This window comes from Lampetra fluviatilis, unplaced genomic scaffold, assembly GCF_964198595.1.
Source record: "Lampetra fluviatilis unplaced genomic scaffold, kcLamFluv1.1 SCAFFOLD_284, whole genome shotgun sequence".
In the NCBI taxonomy this organism is placed as follows: domain Eukaryota; kingdom Metazoa; phylum Chordata; class Hyperoartia; order Petromyzontiformes; family Petromyzontidae; genus Lampetra; species Lampetra fluviatilis.
Window position 1 is genome coordinate 56,331 of NW_027621651.1, and position 20,373 is coordinate 76,703.

At 47.0% G+C, this 20,373-nt stretch overlaps 1 protein-coding gene across 1 annotated transcript; it reads left to right on the top strand.

Annotated features, from left to right (window-relative positions):
• The first annotated feature begins 6,089 nt into the window (after positions 1–6,089).
• Positions 6,090–19,181, top strand: LOC144955533 (myosin regulatory light chain 2, ventricular/cardiac muscle isoform-like). The gene is made up of 7 exons (XM_078885722.1): positions 6,090–6,176; positions 8,351–8,440; positions 10,748–10,823; positions 11,829–11,933; positions 13,117–13,195; positions 15,654–15,702; positions 18,329–19,181. The coding sequence occupies exons 1-7, from the start codon at positions 6,174–6,176 to the stop codon at positions 18,431–18,433; spliced, it is 507 nt and encodes a 168-aa protein (XP_078741848.1). The 5' UTR covers positions 6,090–6,173; the 3' UTR covers positions 18,434–19,181.
• Positions 19,182–20,373: the final 1,192 nt, after the last annotated feature.

A 20,373-nucleotide genomic window follows, 5' to 3' on the forward strand; every position in this document is an offset into this window, starting at 1 on the left:
ATTGCCATCAATAGCAAGACCTAGACGGGGTTAAATAGGTTAAGATAACGGTGCTAAGGGAGACTCTAACTCAATCTCACTCTGTCTCTCAGTCTCTCACTCTCTGTGTGTGTGTCTCTCGTACAGCCATACGCATTCTGTCGAGGGGTGTGAGTGTGTGGGTGAGTGAGTGGTTGGGTGAATGTGTGAGTGAGTGAGTGTGTGAGTGGGTGGGTGGGTGAGTGAGTGGGTGAGTGAGTGTGTGTGTGGGTGGGTGAGTGTGTGGGTGAGTGAGTGGTTGGGTGAATGTGTGAGTGAGTGAGTGAGTGTGTGCGTGGGTGGGTGGTTGAGTGGGTGAGTGAGTGTGTGGGTGGGTGAGTGTGTGGGTGAGTGAGTGGTTGGCTGAGTGAGTGGTTGGGTGAGTGTGGGTGTGGGTGAGTGTGATTGAGTGTGTGAATGTGTGAGTGAGTGAGTGTGTGGGTGAGTGTGTGGTTGGGTGAGTGAGTGGGTGTGTGTGTGGGTGGGTGAGTGAGTGTGTGTGTGGGTGAGTGTGTGTGTGGGTGAGTGTGTGTGTGGGTGAGTGTATAAGTGAGTGAGTGGTTGGGTGAGTGTGTGAGTGAGTGAGTGTGTGGGTGAGTGTGTGTGTGGGTGAGTGTGTGTGTGGGTGAGTGTGTGTGTGGGTGGGTGGGTGAGTGGGTGAGTGAGTGGTTGGGTGAGTGAGTGGTTGGGTGAGTGAGTGTGTGGGTGAGTGAGTGGTTGGGTGAGTGAGTGGTTGGGTGAGTGTGTGAGTGAGTGAGTGGTTGGTTGGGTGAGTGAGTGGTTGGGTGAGTGTGTGAGTGAGTGAGTGTGTGGGTGAGTAAGTGAGTGAGTGGTTGGGTGAGTGTGTGAGTGAGTGTGTGTGTGAGTGAGTGGTTGGGTGAGTGAGTGGTTGGGTGAGTGAGTGGTTGGGTGAGTGTGTGAGTGAGTGTGTTGGTGAGTGAGTGAGTGAGTGTGTGAGTGAGTGTGTGGGTGAGTGAGTGAGTGTGTGAGTGAGTGTGTGTGTGAGTGAGTGGTTGGGTGAATGAGTGTGTGTGTGGGTGAGTGTGTGAGTGAGTGTGTGGGTGAGTGAGTGAGTGTGTGAGTGAGTGTGTGTGTGAGTGAGTGGTTGGGTGAATGAGTGTGTGTGTGGGTGAGTGTGTGAGTGAGTGAGTGAGTGTGTGAGTGAGTGTGTGAGTGAGTGTGTGTGTGAGTGAGTGGTTGGGTGAGTGAGTGAGTGTATGAGTGAGTGTGTGAGTGAGTGTGTGTGGGGTGAGTGAGTGAGTGTGTGAGTGAGTGTGTGTGTGAGTGAGTGGTTGGGTGATGAGTGTGTGTGTGTGTGGGTGAGTGTGTGAGTGAGTGAGTGAGTGTGTGAGTGAGTGTGTGAGTGAGTGTGTGTGTGAGTGAGTGGTTGGGTGAGTGAGTGAGTGTATGAGTGAGTGTGAGTGAGTGAGTGGTTGGGTGAGTGAGTGTGAGTGAGTGTGTGGGTGAGTGAGTGAGTGAGTGTGTGAGTGAGTGTGTGGGTGAGTGAGTGAGTGTGTGAGTGAGTGTGTGGGTGAGTGAGTGGTTGGGTGAATGAGTGTGTGTGTGGGTGAGTGTGTGAGTGAGTGAGTGAGTGTGTGAGTGAGTGTGTGAGTGAGTGTGTGTGTGAGTGAGTGGTTGGGTGAGTGAGTGAGTGTATGAGTGAGTGTGAGTGAGTGAGTGGTTTGGTGAGTGAGTGTGAGTGAGTGTGTGGGTGAGTGTGTGAGTGAGTGAGTGTGTGGGTGGGTGGGTGGGTCGGTGGGTGAGTGAGTGAGTGAGTGTGAATGTGTGAGTGTGTGGGTGAGTGAGTGAGTGTGAGTGAATGTGTGAGTGTGTGGGTGAGTGAGTGAGTGTGTGAGTGAGTGTGTGGGTGAGTGTGTGAGTGAGTGTGAGTGTGTGAGTGAGTGGTTGAGTGAGTGAGTGAGTGTGAATGTGTGGGTGAGTGAGTGAGTGTGAGTGAATGTGTGAGTGTGTGGGTGAGTGAGTGAGTGTGAGTGAATGTGTGAGTGTGTGGGTGAGTGAGTGAGTGTGTGAGTGAGTGTATGGGTGAATGAGTGTGAGTGAATGTGTGAGTGTGTGGGTGAGTGAGTGAGTGTGTGAGTGAGTGAGTGAGTGTGTGAGTGTGTGAGTGTGTGGGTGAGTGGGTGAGTGAGCGGATCGAGGGGGCTAAACGGGCCCGGCACGGGCTAGAGAAGAGATGGAGTGATGTGGTACAGGAGGACGTGGAGCTGAGTGGACTTGCCGATGACTGGTACCAGCGGTGTCAAGATCGGCCTCAGTGGAGGAGGCTCGTGAAGGACGCTACTGGGCAGTTGGAGGCAGTCGCCCTCCAACAACAACGGAGGGCGGAGGAGCGACGCTCACAACAACGAGCGGAGCGCCGGGTGGCTAAAGCACAGCAAGTTGGCACAGTAGGGGGCACAGGTGGTGCATCAGCCAGTCGTCTCGGTCATCTCGGTCAGTCGACCCGTGGCACCTGCTGGGTCTGCCCCGTGACCTCCTGCCAGCGGGCGTTCGACACTTCACGTGGCCTCAGGGTGCACATGGCCTGGCACAAGCGTCGTGGTGACGTCACCGCCACTTAGTGGCGAATGGCGGTTGTTGTTGGTTAAGTGAGTTTGTGAGTGAGCAGATGGGTGGTTGAGTGAATGGGTGTGTGGGTGAGTGAGTGGGTGTGTGAGTGGGTGAGTGAGTGAGTGGGTGTGTGAGTGGGCGAGTGGGTGGGTGGGTGAGTGGGTGGGTGGTTGAGTGGGTGGGTGGTTGAGTGGGTGAGTGAGTGGGTGGGTGAGTGAGTGTATGAGTGAGTGAGTGTATGAGTGTGTGTATGAGTGAGTGAGTGTGTGTGTGAGTGAGTGTATGAGTGAGTGTGTGAGTGTATGAGTGAGTGAGTGAGTGTATGAGTGAGTGTATGAGTGAGTGTGTGAGTGTATGAGTGAGCGAGTGAGTGTGTGAGTGAGTGTGTGAGTGTGTGAGTGAGTGTGTGAGTGTATGAGTGAGTGAGTGAGTGTATGAGTGAGTGTATGAGTGAGTGTGTGAGTGTATGAGTGAGTGAGTGAGTGTATGAGTGAGTGAGTGTGTGAGTGTATGAGTGAGTGAGTGAGTGTATGAGTGAGTGTATGAGTGAGTGTGTGAGTGTATGAGTGTGTGAGTGAGTGAGTGTGTGAGTGTATGAGTGAGTGAATGAGTGTATGAGTGAGTGTATGAGTGAGTGTATGAGTGAGTGAGTGGCTGAGTGAGTGAGTGAGTGTGTGAGTGAGTGTATGAGTGAGTGTATGAGTGAGTGAGTTAGTGTATGAGTGAGTGTATGAGTGAGTGTATGAGTGAGTGAGTGTATGAGTGAGTGTATGAGTGAGTGTATGAGTGAGTGAGTGTATGAGTGAGTGTATGAGTGAGTGAGTGAGTGTATGAGCGAGTGAGTGTATGAGTGAGTGTATGAGTGAGTGAGTGTATGAGTGAGTGTATGAGTGAGTGAGTGTATGAGTGTATGAGCGAGTGTATGAGTGAGTGAGTGAGTGTATGAGTGAGTGTATGAGTGAGTGAGTGTATGAGTGAGTGTATGAGTGAGTGTATGAGTGAGTGAGTGTATGAGTGAGTGTATGAGTGTATGAGTGAGTGTATGAGTGAGTGTATGAGTGAGTGTATGAGTGAGTGTATGAGTGAGTGTGTGAGTGTATGAGTGAGTGAGTGAGTGTATGAGTGAGTGTATGAGTGAGTGAGTGTATGAGTGAGTGTATGAGTGAGTGTATGAGTGAGTGAGTGTATGAGTGAGTGTATGAGCGAGTGAGTGTATGAGTGAGTGAGTGAGTGTATGAGCGAGTGAGTGTATGAGTCAGTGTATGAGTGAGTGAGTGTATGAGTGAGTGTATGAGTGAGTGAGTGAGTGTATGAGCGAGTGAGTGTATGAGCGAGTGAGTGAGTGTATGAGTGAGTGAGTGAGTGTATGAGTGAGTGAGTGAGTGTATGAGTGAGTGAGTGTATGAGTGAGTGTATGAGCGAGTGAGTGAGTGTATGAGTGAGTGAGTGTATGAGTGAGTGAGTGTATGAGTGAGTGAGTGTATGAATGAGTGAGTGTATGAGTGAGTGAGTGAGTGTATGAGTGAGTGAGTGAGTGTATGAGTGAGTGAGTGTATGAGTGAGTGAGTGTATGAGTGAGTGTATGAGTGAGTGTATGAGTGAGTGTATGAGTGAGTGAGTGTATGAGTGAGTGTATGAGTGAGTGAGTGTATGAGTGAGTGAGTGTATGAGTGAGTGTATGAGTGAGTGAGTGTATGAGTGAGTGTATGAGCGAGTGAGTGTATGAGTGAGTGAGTGAGTGTATGAGCGAGTGAGTGTATGAGTGAGTGTATGAGTGAGTGAGTGTATGAGTGAGTGTATGAGTGAGTGAGTGAGTGTATGAGCGAGTGAGTGTATGAGCGAGTGAGTGAGTGTATGAGTGAGTGAGTGAGTGTATGAGTGAGTGAGTGTATGAGTGAGTGAGTGAGTGTATGAGTGAGTGAGTGTATGAGTGAGTGAGTGTATGAGTGAGTGAGTGAGTGTATGAGTGAGTGTATGAGTGAGTGAGTGAGTGTATGAGTGAGTGAGTGAGTGTATGAGTGAGTGAGTGTATGAGTGAGTGTATGAGTGAGTGAGTGTATGAGTGAGTGTGTGAGTGAGTGAGTGGTTGGGTGAGTGAGTGTATGAGTGAGTGAGTGTATGAGTGAGTGAGTGTATGAGTGAGTGAGTGTATGAGTGAGTGAGTGTATGAGTGAGTGAGTGTATGAGTGTGTGAGTGAGTGTATGAGTGAGTGAGTGTATGAGTGAGTGAGTGTATGAGTGTGTGAGTGAGTGTATGAGTGAGTGAGTGTATGAGTGAGTGAGTGTATGAGTGAGTGTATGAGTGAGTGAGTGAGTGTATGAGTGAGTGAGTGTATGAGTGAGTGTATGAGTGAGTGAGTGTATGAGTGAGTGTATGAGTGAGTGAGTGAGTGTATGAGTGAGTGAGTGTATGAGTGAGTGAGTGTATGAGTGAGTGAGTGAGTGTATGAGTGAGTGAGTGTATGAGTGAGTGAGTGTATGAGTGAGTGAGTGTATGAGTGAGTGAGTGAGTGTATGAGTGAGTGTATGAGTGAGTGTATGAGTGAGTGAGTGAGTGAGTGTATGAGTGAGTGAGTGAGTGTATGAGTGAGTGAGTGAGTGTATGAGTGAGTGAGTGTATGAGTGAGTGAGTGTATGAGTGAGTGAGTGAGTGTATGAGTGAGTGTATGAGTGAGTGAGTGAGTGTATGAGTGAGTGAATGTATGAGTGAGTGAGTGTATGAGTGAGTGAATGTATGAGTGAGTGAGTGTATGAGTGAGTGAATGTATGAGTGAGTGAGTGTATGAGTGAGAGTGAGTGTATGAGTGAGTGAGTGAGTGTATGAGTGAGTGAATGTATGAGTGAGTGAATGTATGAGTGAGTGAGTGTATGAGTGAGTGAGTGAGTGTATGAGTGAGTGTATGAGTGAGTGAGTGAGTGTATGAGTGAGTGAATGTATGAGTGAGTGAGTGTATGAGTGAGTGAGTGAGTGTATGAGTGAGTGAGTGTATGAGTGAGTGAGTGAGTGTATGAGTGAGTGTATGAGTGAGTGAGTGTATGAGTGAGTGAGTGAGTGTATGAGTGAGTGTATGAGTGAGTGAGTGTATGAGTGAGTGAGTGAGTGTATGAGTGAGTGTACCCCCCCCACCACCCCCCACACCCACCCCCCACCCCCCACCCCTCCCCCAGCGTTGAGCTACCCAGGGGACCTTTGCCTGTGTCCTACGTCGACAATGGGAAGATTGAAGGTCGGATAACAATAGAAGTTATTCCCCCCACCACCCCCCCACTACCCCCCCACCACCCCCCACCACCCCCCACCACCCCCCACCACCCCCCACTACCCCCACCACCCCCACTACCCCCACCACCCCCACTACCCCCCCCCCCACTACCCCCCCCCACCACCCCCCACTACCCCCCCTTCGTGTCTCGTCTCCCTTAATTGGTGATGATGCATTAATAGCCCCCCTAGCCGCCTTTATAAACATAGGGGGGCCCCCCCAAAATCTCTGCCACCTCCACCACCACCACCACCATCGTCACCGCAGCAGCAGCAGCAGCATCATCATCATCAGCAGCAGCAGCCGAAGTCATCAGCAGCGATGGTGAGAGACTTCGCGTGGCTCACAGCGGCCTCAGGCATCATCATCAGCATCATCATCAGCATCATCAGCAGCAGCACATGGGGTCGGTCGTTCCGGCATTGATGGGTCTCATCAGCAGTGTCAGAGCCGGGCTTTGTGTGAACTACTGCTGATGATCTACCCCTGATGTTGGCAGGCAAAGAGCGGGTTTCCACTATCAGGGTCTCATCAGCAGTGGCAGAGCCAGGCTTTGTGTGAACTACTGCTGATGATCTACTCCTGATGTTGACAGGCAAAGAGCGGGTTTCCACTATCAGGGTCTCATCAGCAGTGCAAAGCCAGGCTTTGTGTGAACTACTGCTGATGATCTACCCCTGATGTTGGCAGGCAAAGAGCGGGTTTCCACTATCAGGGTCTCATCAGCAGTGTCAGAGCCGGGCTTTGTGTGAACTACTGCTGATGATCTACCCCTGATGTTGGCAGGCAAAGAGCGGGTTTCCACTATAAGTGTCTCATCAGCTGCGTCAGAGCCGGGCTTTGTGTGAACTACTGCTGATGATCTACCCCTGATGTTGACAGGCAAAGAGCGAGTTTCCACTATCAGGGTCTCATCAGCAGTGCAGAGCCAGGCTTTGTGTGAACTACTGCTGATGATCTACCCCTGATGTTGGCAGGCAAAGAGCGGGTTTCCACTATCAGGGTCTCATCAGCAGTGCAGAGCCAGGCTTTGTGTGAACTACTGCTGATGATCTACTCCTGATGTTGGCAGGCAAAGAGCGGGTTTCCACTATCAGGGTCTCATCAGCAGTGCAGAGCCAGGCTTTGTGTGAACTACTGCTGATGATCTACTCCTGATGTTGGCAGGCAAAGAGCGGGTTTCCACTATCAGGGTCTCATCAGCTGCGTCAGAGTCGGGCTTTGTGTGAACTACTGCTGATGATCTACCCCTGATGTTGGCAGGCAAAGAGCGGGTTTCCACTATCAGGGTCTCATCAGCAGTGTCAGAGCCGGGCTTTGTGTGAACTACTGCTGATGATCTACCCCTGATGTTGACAGGCAAAGAGCGGGTTTCCACTATCAGGGTCTCATCAGCAGTGTCAGAGCCGGGCTTTGTGTGAACTACTGCTGATGATCTACCCCTGATGTTGGCAGGCAAAGAGCGGGTTTCCACTATCAGGGTCTCATCAGCAGTGTCAGAGCCGGGCTTTGTGTGAACTACTGCTGATGATCTACCCCTGATGTTGGCAGGCAAAGAGCGGGTTTCCACTATCAGGGTCTCATCAGCAGTGCAGAGCCAGGCTTTGTGTGAACTACTGCTGATGATCTACTCCTGATGTTGGCAGGCAAAGAGCGGGTTTCCACTATCAGGGTCTCATCAGCTGAACTACTGCTGATGATGATGACGATGTTGCTGATGATGATGATGATGCTGCTGATGATGCTGATGATGATGATGTTGATGATGTTGCTGATGATGATGTTGCTGATGATGATGTTGCTGCTGATGATAATGACGATGGTGTTGATGCTGCTGCTGATGATGATGATGCTGATGATGGTGTTGATAATGATGCTACTGATGATGATGCTGCTGCTGATGATGATGCTGATGATGATGCTGATGACGATGCTGCTGATGATGATGCTGCTGATGATGATGTTGCTGATGATGATGCTGCTGATGATGATGTTGCTGATGATGATGCTGCTGATGATGACGATGTTGCTGATGATGATGATGCTGATGATGATGTTGCTGATGATGATGTTGCTGATGATGATGCTGCTGCTGATGATGCTGATGATGATGATGATGTTGATGATGTTGCTGATGATGATGTTGCTGATGATGATGTTGCTGCTGATGATGTTGCTGCTGATGATGCTGATGATGTTGCTGATGATGATGTTGCTGATGATGATGTTGCTGATGACGATGTTGCTGCTGATGATGTTGCTGATGATGTGGCTGATTATGGTGTTGATGCTGCTGATGATGATGTTGCTGATGATGATGATGATGTTGCTGATGATGATGATGCTGCTGATGATGATGATGTTGCTGATGATGATGATGTTGCTGATGATGATGATGTTGCTGCTGCTGATGATGATGATGCTGCTGATGATGCTGATGATGATGTTGCTGATGATGATGCTGCTGATGATGATGTTGCTGATGATGATGTTTTCAGTCTCCCAAGAAGGCAAAGAAGAAGGCGGAGAGTGGGAGTTCCAACGTCTTCTCGATGTTCGAGCAAAGTCAAATCCAAGAGTTCAAAGAGGTGAGCGGCTCGGCTCTCCCCTAGGTCCGCTCGGCCTTGACAGCACCCAGCGATCTGCCACAGTCACTCGTTGATCCACTCACTCAGTCAATCACCCACTCACTCAGTCACTCAGTCACTCACCCACTCACTCAGTCACTCAGTCACTCACCCACTGACTCACTCACTCACCCACTCACTCACTCATTCAGTCACTCACTCACTCACGCACCCACTGACTCACTCACTCATCCACTGACTCACTCATCCACTGACTCACTCACTCACTCATCCACTCACCCACTCACTCACTCATCCACTCACTCACCCACTCACTCACTCACCCACTGACTCACTCAGTCACCCACTGACTCACTCAGTCACCCACTCACTCACTCACCCACTGACTCACTCACTCATCCACTGACTCACTCACCCACTCACTCACTCACTTACTGACTCACTCACTCACCCACTGACACACTCACTCACTCACTCACCCACTCACTCACTCACTGACTCACTCACTCACCCACTCACTTACTCACTCACCCACTGACTCACTCACCCACCCACTGACTCACTAAGTCACTCACCCACTGACTCACTCACTCACCCACTGACTCACTCACTCACTGACTCACTCACTCACCCACTCACTCACTCACTCACCCACTGACTCACTCACCCACCCACTGACTCACTAAGTCACTCACCCACTGACTCGCTCACTCACCCACTGACTCACTGAGTGACTCACCCACTTCGGGAGTGGGTGAGTGACTGAGCGAGTGAGTGATTGAATGAATGGCTGTGTGACTGAGTGAGTGACTGAGTGAGTGAGTGTGTGACTGAGTGAGTATGTGACTGAGTGATTTAGTGAGTAACTTAGTGAATGGGTGAGTGTGACTGAGTGAGTGAATTAGTGAGTGACTGATTGAGTGTGTGACTGAGTGAATTAGTGAGTGACTAAGTGAGTGGGTGAGTGAGTGAGTGGGTGGGTGAGTGAGTGAGTGGGTGGGTTAGTGAATGAGTGAGTGGGTAAGTGGGTGAGTGGGTGGGTGGATGAGTGAGTGAGTGGGTGGGTGGGTGGGTGAGTGAGTGGGTGGGTGAGTGAATGGGTGGGTCAGTGAATGAGTGAGTGGGTGGGTGAGTGAGCGGGTGGGTGGGTAAGTGAATGGATGGGTGGGTCGGTGAATGAGTGAGTGGGTGTGTGGGTGAGTGAGCGGGTAGGTGAGTGAGTGGGTGGGTGGGTGAGTGAGTGAGTGGGTGGGTCAGTGAATGAGTGAGTGGGTGAGTGGGTGAGTGGGTGGGTGAGTGAGTGGGTGAGTGAGTGGATGGGTGGGTCAGTGAATGAGTGTGTGGGTGGGTGGGTGAGTGAGCGGGTGGGTGGGTGAGTGAGTGAGTGAGTGGGTGGGTCAGTGAATGAGTGAGTGGGTGAGTGGGTGAGCGGGTGGGTGGGTGGGTCAGTGAATGAGTGAGTGGGTGGGTGGGTGGGTGAGTCAGTGAATGAGTGAGTGGGTGGGTGGGTGAGTGAGCGGGTGGGTGGGTGAGTGAATGAGTGAGTGGGTGGGTGGGTGGGTGAGTCAGTGAATGAGTGAGTGGGTGGGTGGGTGAGTGAGCGGGTGGGTGGGTGAGTGAGTGAGTGAGTGGGTGGGTCAGTGAATGAGTGAGTGTGTGGGTGGGTGGGTGAGCGAGCGGGTGGGTGGGTGAGTGAGTGGATGGGTGGGTCAGTGAATGAGTGAGTGGGTGGGTGGGTGAGTGAGCGGGTGGGTGAGTGAGTGGATGGGTGGGTCAGTGAATGAGTGTGTGGGTGGGTGGGTGAGTGAGTGGGTGAGTGGGTGAGTGAGTGGGTGGGTCAGTGAATGAGTGAGTGGGTGTTGTGACCTCAAGTGCTGATGATGATGCTGATGCTGATGATGCTGATGATGATGATGCTGACGATGCTACCGCTGATAATAATGATGATGCTGCTGATGATGATGATGCTGATGATGATGATGCTGATGATGCTGCTGCTGATGCTGATGATGATGCTGATGCTGCTGATGATGATGATGCTGATGATGCTGCTGCTGATGCTGATGATGATGCTGATGCTGCTGATGATGATGATGCTGATGATGCTGCTGCTGATGCTGATGATGATGCTGATGCTGCCGATGATGATGATGCTGCTGCTGATGATGCTGCTGATGATGATGATGCTGATGATGATGATGCTACCGCTGATAATAATGATGATGCTGCTGCTGCTGCTGATGATGCTGCTGCTGCTGATGATGCTGCTGATGATGATGTTGCTGATGATGATGATGTTCCCTGCAGGCGTTCACCATCATGGATCAGAACAGAGACGGGTTCATCGACAAGGATGACCTGAGGGGCACATTCGCTGCTCTGGGTGAGTGACACGGCCACCCACCCACCCACACGGCCACCCACACGGCCACCCACCCACCCACACGGCCACCCACCCACCCACACGGCCACCCACCCACCCACCCACACGGCCACCCACCCACCCACCCACACGGCCACCCACACGGCCACCCACCCACCCACACGGCCACTGTGAACACCACCCACCCACCCACACGGCCACCCACCCACCCACACGGCCACCCACACGGCCACCCACCCACCCACACGGCCACTGTGAACACCACCCACCCACCCACACGGCCACCCACCCACCCACACGGCCACCCACACGGCCACCCACCCACCCACACGGCCACCGTGAACCCCACCCACCCACCCACACGACCACCCACCCACCCACACGGCCACTGTGAACCCACCCACACGGCCACCCGCCCACCCACACGGCCACCCACCCACCCACACGGCCACCCACCCACACGGCCACCCACCCACCCACACGGCCACCCACCCACACGGCCACCCACCCACACGGCCACCCACCCACCCACACGGCCACCCACCCACACGGCCACCCACCCACACGGCCACCCACCCACACGGCCAGCCACCCACCCACACGGCCACCCACCCACACGGCCACCCACCCACCCACACGGCCACCCACCCACCCACACGGCCACCCACCCACACGGCCACCCACCCACCCACACAGCCACCCACCCACACGGCCACCCATCCACCCACACGGCCACCCACCCACACAGCCACTGTGAACCCTACAAAGGAAGGTGTTGATGTTCCTGATGATGGTATTTCTAATGATGCTGCTGTTGCTGATGATGATGCTGCTGCTGATGATGTTGCTGCTGCTGATGTTGCTGCTGCTGATGATGATGATGTTGCTGCTGATGCTGATGATGCTGCTGCTGATGATGATGATGCTGCTGCTGATGCTGATGATGCTGCTGAAGATGTTGCTGCTGATGATGATGATGTTGCTGATGATGATGTTGGAACGCAGGGAGGCTGAACGTGAAGGGAGAGGAGCTGGACGAGATGATAAAAGAGGCGCCCGCAGCCCTCAACTTCACCATCTTCCTCACCATGTTCGGGGAGAAGCTCAAAGGTGAGTGGGTGGGTGAGTGGGTGGGTGGGTGAGTGGGTGGGTGGGTGAGTGGGTGAGTGAGTGGGTGAGTGGGTGAGTGAGTGGGTGAGTGGGTGGGTGAGTGAGTGGGTGGGTGGGTGAGTGGGTGGGTGAGTGGGTGGGTGGGTGGGTGAGTGGGTGGGTGGGTGAGTGGGTGGGTGAGTGGGTGGGTGGGTGACTGAGTGACTGAGTGGCTGACTGAGTGACTGAGTGGGTGACTGAGTGACTGACTGAGTGAGTGACTCACTGAGTGACTGACTGAGTAACTGACTGACTGACTGAGTGGGTGACTGAGTGGCTGACTGAGTGGCTGACTGAGTGACTGAGTGGCTGACTGACTGAGTGGGTGACTGACTGACTGAGTGACTGAGTGGGTGACTGAGTGACTGAGTGGGTGACTGAGTGACTGACTGACTGAGTGACTGACTGAGTAACTGACTGACTGACTGAGTGACTGACTGAGTGACTGGCTGACCGAGTGACTGAGTGGGTGACTGACTGACTGACTGAATGACTGACTGACTGAGTGACTGACTGAGTGACTGACTGAGTGACTGGCTGAGTAACTGACTAACTGACTGAGTGACTGACTGAGTGACTGGCTGACCGAGTGACTGAGTGGGTGACTGACTGACTGAGTGACTGACTGAGTGACTGACTGAGTGACTGGCTGACTGAGTGACTGACTGAGTGACTGACTGAGTGACTGGCTGACTGAGTGACTGACTGAGTGACTGACTGAGTGACTGACTGACTGAGTGACTGACTGAGTGACTGGCTGACTGAGTGACTGACTGAGTGACTGACTGGGTGGGTGACTGACTGACTGACTCACTGAGTGACTGACTGACTGACTGGGTGACTGACTGGGTGGGTGACTGGACCGGCACTTGGACTAGACGTCACCTGATGTCGTCTTCTCCCTGTGTTCCAGGCAGAGGTGTGGACTCGAGTCATGTGACTTGGACTCGAGTCAGACTCGAGTCATGAATTTGATGACTTGCGACTCGACTTGGACTTGCATAACAATGACTTTGTCCCACCTATGAGATGTGGACTCGAGTCATGTGACTTGGACTCGAGTCAGACTCGAGTCATGAATTTGATGACTTGCGACTCGACTTGGACTTGCATAACAATGACTTTGTCCCACCTCTGGTTCCAGGCACGGATCCTGAGGAAACCATTCTCAACGCCTTCAAGATCTTTGACCCTGAGGGCAAAGGAATTGTACAGCAGGACTAGTAAGCGTACCACGTGACGGTTGTAGTAGTAGTAGCAGCAGTTGGGTTTTTCGCAAGCAAAATTATCCGCGGCAAAATTTTTTAATTGAAACAGGTCCCTGCGGGGTGGGCTGGTAGGAACGAATAACCACAAAGAATGTAAACATAATGTATTATTACACTTGTTTAGCCAGGAAAGCGTCACTGAGTGTAAAGGTTTTTGTAGGGTCCTGCCAAGTGTTTGCAGTAGGGGGCGATGCTGCTACACCTAATCGGACGATAAGAAGGGAGAGTTTGAGGCCTAGTTCTAGGCTTTAGGCCTAGCTGTAGGCTTTAGGCCGCTGTGAGTTAATTTTTAATTTAAATGTTTTAATTATTAATGTAAAAGCTTTAAATGTTTCTATTTAAAAAAAAAACATCAGGGAATGTAACATTGTTAAACATTAACTCCCTTTCACACACGCGGGGGTACGATACGAAGGGAGAGTTTGAGGCCTAGTTCTAGGCTTCAGGCCTAGCTGTAGGCTTTAGGCCGCTGTGAGTTAATTTTTAATTTAAATTTTAAATTATTAATGTATAATTATTAATGTATAAGCTTTAAATGTAAATGTTTCTATTTAAAAAAAACATCAGGGAATGTAACATTGTTAAACATTAACTCCCTTTCACACACGCGGGGGTACGATACGAAGGGAGAGTTTGAGGCCTAGTTCTAGGCTTTAGGCCTAGCTGTAGGCTTTAGGCCGCTGTGAGTTAGTTTTTAATTTAAATGTTTTAATTATTAATGTATAATTATTAATGTAAAAGCTTTAAATGTAAATGTTTCTATTTTAAAAAAACATCAGGGAATGTAACATTGTTAAACATTAACTCCCTTTCACACACGCGGGGGTACGATACGAAGGGAGAGTTTGAGGCCTAGTTCTAGGCTTTAGGCCTAGCTGTAGGCTTTAGGCCGCTGTGAGTTAGTTTTTAATTTAAATGTTTTAATTAAAAGCTATCTCGGGGAATTATAAGGGAATGTTACACTTGTTTAGCCAGGAAAGCCTCACTGAGTCTAAAGGTTTTTGTAGGGTCCTGCCAAGTGTTTGCAGTAGGGGGCGGACGGACGGTATAATCTATTGTAGGCTGGTCCATTTCGTTCCTACCAGTATAAATGAAAATAACTAAAGACTGAGACTTGTGTTGCGATCGAAAGGTCGTGATTTAATTGAGTTTTTTTATTTTTATTTTTCATAAAGTCACGTAAAAAAAAAATCATAAATGAAAATAACTAAACACGGACACTTGTGTTGCGATCGAAAGGTCGTGATTTAATTGAGTTATTTTTTATATTTTTTATTTAATTTTCAACTCGGACAGTGTTGCTGTTGAGAGAATGTATTCTAGATTTGAAACTTTTGTCAATAATAAAATAATAAAAATAAAACATAATACAATAAAATAATACAATTCTCACTAGAGAATTATTTTATTATGTTTGATTTGTATTATTTTATTATGAGGAGACAGTGAGTTTTATTCTCTCGCTGTGGTTTCACACCTGATGATGATTGCTGGTGTTGCGATCGAAAGTTCGTGATTTAATTGAGTTTTTATTTATTTTATTTTTCATAAAGTCACGTAAAAAAAAAAATCATAAATGAAAATAACTAAACACGGAGACTTGTGTTGCGATCGAAAAGTCGTGCTTTGATTGAGTTATTTTCAAATTTTTCAAATAGCTGATGATGTTACTGATAATATTGCTGATGATGCTGATGATGCTGCTGATGCTGATGTTGCTGATGATGATGCTGCTACTGCTGTTGCTGATGATGCTGCTGCTGATGATGCTGCTGCTGTTGATGATGCTGATGATGCTGATGTTGCTGCTGATGCTGCTGATGCTGCTGATGCTGATGTTGCTGATGATGATGCTGCTACTGCTGCTGATGTTGCTGATGATGCTGCTGCTGATGATGCTGATGATGCTGATGTTGCTGATGATCATTATGCTGCTGCTGATGATGATGCTGCTGATGATGATGCTGCTGCTGATGATCATGCTGCTGATGCTGCTGATGATGCTGATGATGCTGCTGATGCTGCTGATGATGCTGCTGCTGATGATGATGATGCTGATGATGATTATGCTGCTGCTGATGCTGCTGATGATGATGCTGCTAATGATGATGCTGATGTTGCTGATGATGACGATGTTGCTGATGATGATGCTGCTGATGATGATGCTGCTGCTGATGATGTTGCTGCTGATGCTGATGTTGCTGATGATGCTGCTGCTGATGATGCTGCTGATGATGATGCTGCTGATGATGATGCTGCTGCTGATGTTGCTGCTGCTGATGATGATGATGCTGCTGATGATGATGATGCTGATGATGCTGCTGATGCTGCTGCTGCTGCTGATGATGCTGCTGCTGCTGCCGATGCTGCTGATGCTGCTGCTGCTGCTGATGATGATGTTTGTCCCTCACAGCATCAAGGACATGCTGAGGACTCAGGCTGATCGATTCACTGAGGAGGAGGTGAGGGGGGAGGGGCGGTGGGTGGGGGGGGGTCACGTGGGCAGGAGATCTGCCTCCCACGTGACACACAATGAGCATATCCATTACATGTAATTCATATTTTAATTGCCTATTAATTAATAACAATTTAATTACACATTGGAAGTTAATTAAAAGGTCATAATTACGTACTTGCTCGTCTATCTGTGCCGTATTTAATTTCATCGGCTTTGAAATAATGTATTCTTAGGTTTTTTTCGGTAAAGTGACGTAGGTAAAAAATTAAAATTAATTAAAATAAAAATAAAACAATTATTTTACTTTTATTAATTTTAATTTAATAAAATGTTTAAAATTAATCAAAGTAAAATAAAAATAAAATAAAAATTGTATTTTACTTTTATTAATTTTAATTTAATAAAAAAATTAATTAAAGTTTATAAAAGTAAAATTAAAATGAAATACAATTTATATTTTACTTTCATTAATTTAAAAGAATTTTTAAATAAAAATTTAATAAAAGTAAAATAAAAATAAAATAAAAAATGTATTTTACTTTTATTAATTTTAATTTAATAAAAAAAAGTTATTAAAATTGTAAAATTAATAAAAGTTAAATTAAAATAAAATAAAAAATGTATTTTACTTTTATTAATTTTAATTTAATAAAAAAAAGTTATTAAAATTGTAAAATTTATAAAAGTAAAATAAAAATAAAATAAAACATTTATTGAACTTTTATTAATTTTAATTTTTAAAAAGAATATGAATCCTTGCAGTCACGAAAGCTTCAAATCTAGAATTTGAAATAATGGTTAAGAGACGTATAAATGTCACACAACTGGGTCGGCAACCATGTAAAGAAACATTACAATTACAATCGTTTCCTTGAACATGTAAAGTTAAATTACTTTAACTATATGGTTACAAAAAAATAAGAAAAAATAAAGCATCGTAATTGTTAATAATTATAAAAGTTTCATTTCTTAAGGGGCGTCCATAAATGACGTCACGCACCTGGGGGGCGGGGGGGGGTCAGACATTTGTGACGAGGGGGGCGGGGCTTTGAGAAATGTGACGTCACATCAAAATGCGCAACTTTAAATAAGTAAAGACAACACGTTTTACTTAATTAAATAGACGTTTCAATAAATGTTTTCTCCTTCTATTTAAAGCTTCTTTCGTGACTGCAGCAGGGATTCGTCTTCTTGGTTCTTTCGGTAAAGTCACGTAGAAGGGAAGTAATGAAATAATAAAAATGAAACATGATAAAATAATAAAAATAACACATGATAAAATAATAAAAATAAAACATGATAAAATAATAAAAATAAAACATAATAAAATAATAAAAATAAAACATAATAAAATAATAAAAATAAAACATAATAAAATAATAAAAATAAAACATAATAAAATAATAAAAATAAAACATGATAAAATAATAAAAATAAAACATAATAAAATAATAAAAATAAAACATAATAAAATAATAAAAATAAAACATGATAAAATAATAAAAATAAAACATAATAAAATAATGAAAATAAAACATAATAAAATAATAAAAATAAAACATAATAAAATAATAAAAATAAAACATGATAAAATAATAAAAATAAAACATAATAAAATAATAAAAATAAAACATGATAAAATAATAAAAATAAAACATAATAAAATAATAAAAATAAAACATAATAAAATAATAAAAATAAAACATAATAAAATAATAAAAATAAAACATGATAAAATAATAAAAATAAAACATAATAAAATAATAAAAATAAAACATGATAAAATAATAAAAATAAAACATAATAAAATAATAAAAATAAAACATAATAAAATAATTCTCACGACTTTCGATTTAAAGCTTCTTTCGTGACTGCAGCAGGGATTCATCTTCTTGGTTCTTTCGGTAAAGTCGTCACGTAGAAGGGAAATAATAAAATAAAATAAATTATTTTTTTATTTTATTATATAATTTTATTATGTTTTATTTTTATTATTATATTTTATTATATTATTTTATTATGTTTTATTTGTATTATTATATTTTATTATATTATTTTATTATGTTTTATTTGTATTATTATATTTTATTATATTATTTTATTATGTTTTATTTGTATTATTATATTTTATTATATTATTTTATTATGTTTTATTTGTATTATTATATTTTATTTTATTATTTTATTATTTGTATTTTTATTATTTTATTATTTCCATTCTACGTGACTTTACCGAAAGAACCAAAAAGATAAACAACATCAGAGTGCAGCGCCACATTAAATACGCACTACAATGACAACAATAGTTTAAAGTGATTTGAAGCATGTTTTATTTTGGGGGGGGGGGGGACAGAGCTTTATGACGTCATATTTAAGGGGGGGGGTCTGACTTTTTGTGACGTCATGTGACGATGGGGGGGGGGTCAAAAATCGTCAAAAATCGCGTGACGTCATTTATGGACGGCCCGTTAACTCGAGAAAAATACCCAATAAATAAAATAAAATAAAAAAATATAATGAAACTAAACGATCGCGTAACGTTTCGTCGAAGTAAAGCATCGTAATTGTTAATCATTTTAAAAGTTTAATTTCTTACGTTTTTCTTATTTTTGTCGGGGTCCCTCACGCAGTGCACTCAAATGTTCACCGCGTTCCCTCCGGACGTGGCGGGAAACCTCGACTACAAGAACCTGTGCTACGTCATCACGCACGGAGAGGAGAAGGATCAGGAGTGATGACGTCATCACGCACTCCGCCGGCGATCGACGTCACTGCCCGCCCGATGACGTCATGCGCGATCCGCCGCCCCCCCCCCCACTTTCCGTTCCGCGTGACGCTATCGACGTGCGGTGACGTCACAGCGCAGTTGTCGAAATTTTTTGCGGTGACGTCATCGCGTATAGGCGTTCCCGACTCCTCGTGAGGGGCGTGCGGTGACGTCATAGCGTCAGTGTCTGTAACGTTTGCGCGGCATTGCGTAGGTGTCCAACGGTTTGGAGGAGGGTGCGGTGACGTCATCGCGTCATCTATAACGTTACGTGGTGACGTCATCCCGTAGATATCCAACAGGAGAGTGAGCCGTGATGTCATCGCGCACGGTCTCAAAACGTTGCGTGGTGACGTCATCGCGCAGGTAACCAACGGGAGAGGGTGCCGTGACGTCATCGCGCACGTTCTCAAAACCATTACGTGGTGACGTCACCGCGTAGGTCCCGCAACGTTTAGCGATTCTTGAGAGCGAATGACGTCATCGCGCAAGGAAACCGATGACGCGCAAACGGTATCGGTGACGGCGGGGCGTGGCTTGACGCGCGTGACGTCACCGCCTAAGACGCGGATGTCACTGGCGCACTGGCGGTGACGTCATTGTCGGGCGGTGACGGCCTCCTTTGTGACGTCACCGATTGTTTGTTTTTCTCTGTTCAATGTGGGGGGTGGAATGGGTTTGAAAGCGGAATCGAACTCTGATGGACAGTGGACAATAAAAACGGACATTGACACAATTTACCACGTCTGTGTGTCTGTGTGTGTGTGTCTGTGTGTGTGTCTGTGTGTGTGTCTGTGTGCTGTGTGTCTGTGTGTGTGTATGTGTGTGTGTGTGTGTGTCTGTGTGTGTGTCTGTGTGTGTGTGTCTGTGTGTGTGTATGTGTGTGTGTGTCTGTGTGTGTGTCTGTGTGTGTGTGTCTGTGTGTGTGTATGTGTGTGTGTGTCTGTGTGTGTGTGTGTCTGTGTGTGTGTCTGTGTGTGTGTGTCTGTGTGTGTGTATGTGTGTGTGTGTCTGTGTGTGTGTCTGTGTGTGTGTGTCTGTGTGTGTGTATGTGTGTGTGTGTCTGTGTGTGTGTGTGTCTGTGTGTGTGTCTGTGTCTGTGTGTCTGTGTGTGTGTATGTGTGTCTGTGTGTATGTGTGTGTGTGTCTGTGTGTGTGTCTGTGTGTGTCTGTGTCTGTGTGTGTGTCTGTGTGTATGTGTGTGTGTATGTGTGTCTGTGTGTGTGTGTGTCTGTGTGTGTGTGTCTGTGTGTGTGTGTGTATGTGTGTGTCTGCGTGTGTGTGTCTGTGTGTGTGTGTGTCTGTCTGTGTGTGAGTGGGGAGTGGTGGGTGTAGTGGTTAGCGCTACGCTACGCTACGAACCCGGCGACCCGAGTTCGATTCCCGCTCACGGCCAACACCGCCGGTGACGATTCTCTGAACCGGTCCTGGGCCTCCCCTAGGTCGACTCAGCCTCAAATGAGTACCTGGTGTAGCTGTGCGGTGTAGTGAACATCGCTAGCACTGGGGAGACAAAGGCGGCCGGGCGTGGTGCTGGCCACCCACCCCCCCTCGTGTGCCGTGCCGGCCTTCATAGGCGCTACTCGCTCACAGCACTTGCCCCTACAGTCTATTACAGGCTACACGGGGGATCTTTGTCTTTGTCTGTTTGGTGAATCCTTTTTGATTGCAATCAGCCAGGGTCAATAGACTGCTGGATAACAATGACACCTATGGGGGAGGGAGCCTTAGTCTGGCTCAGTGAGCCTCAGTGATTAACACTGAACCTTATGGGAGCCTTAGTCTGGCTCTGTGAGCCTCAGTGATTAACACTGAACCCTGTGGGAGCTTTAGTCTGGCTCAGTGAGCCTCAGTGATTAACACTGAACCCTATGGGAGCCTTAGTCTGGCTCTGTGAGCCTCAGTGAT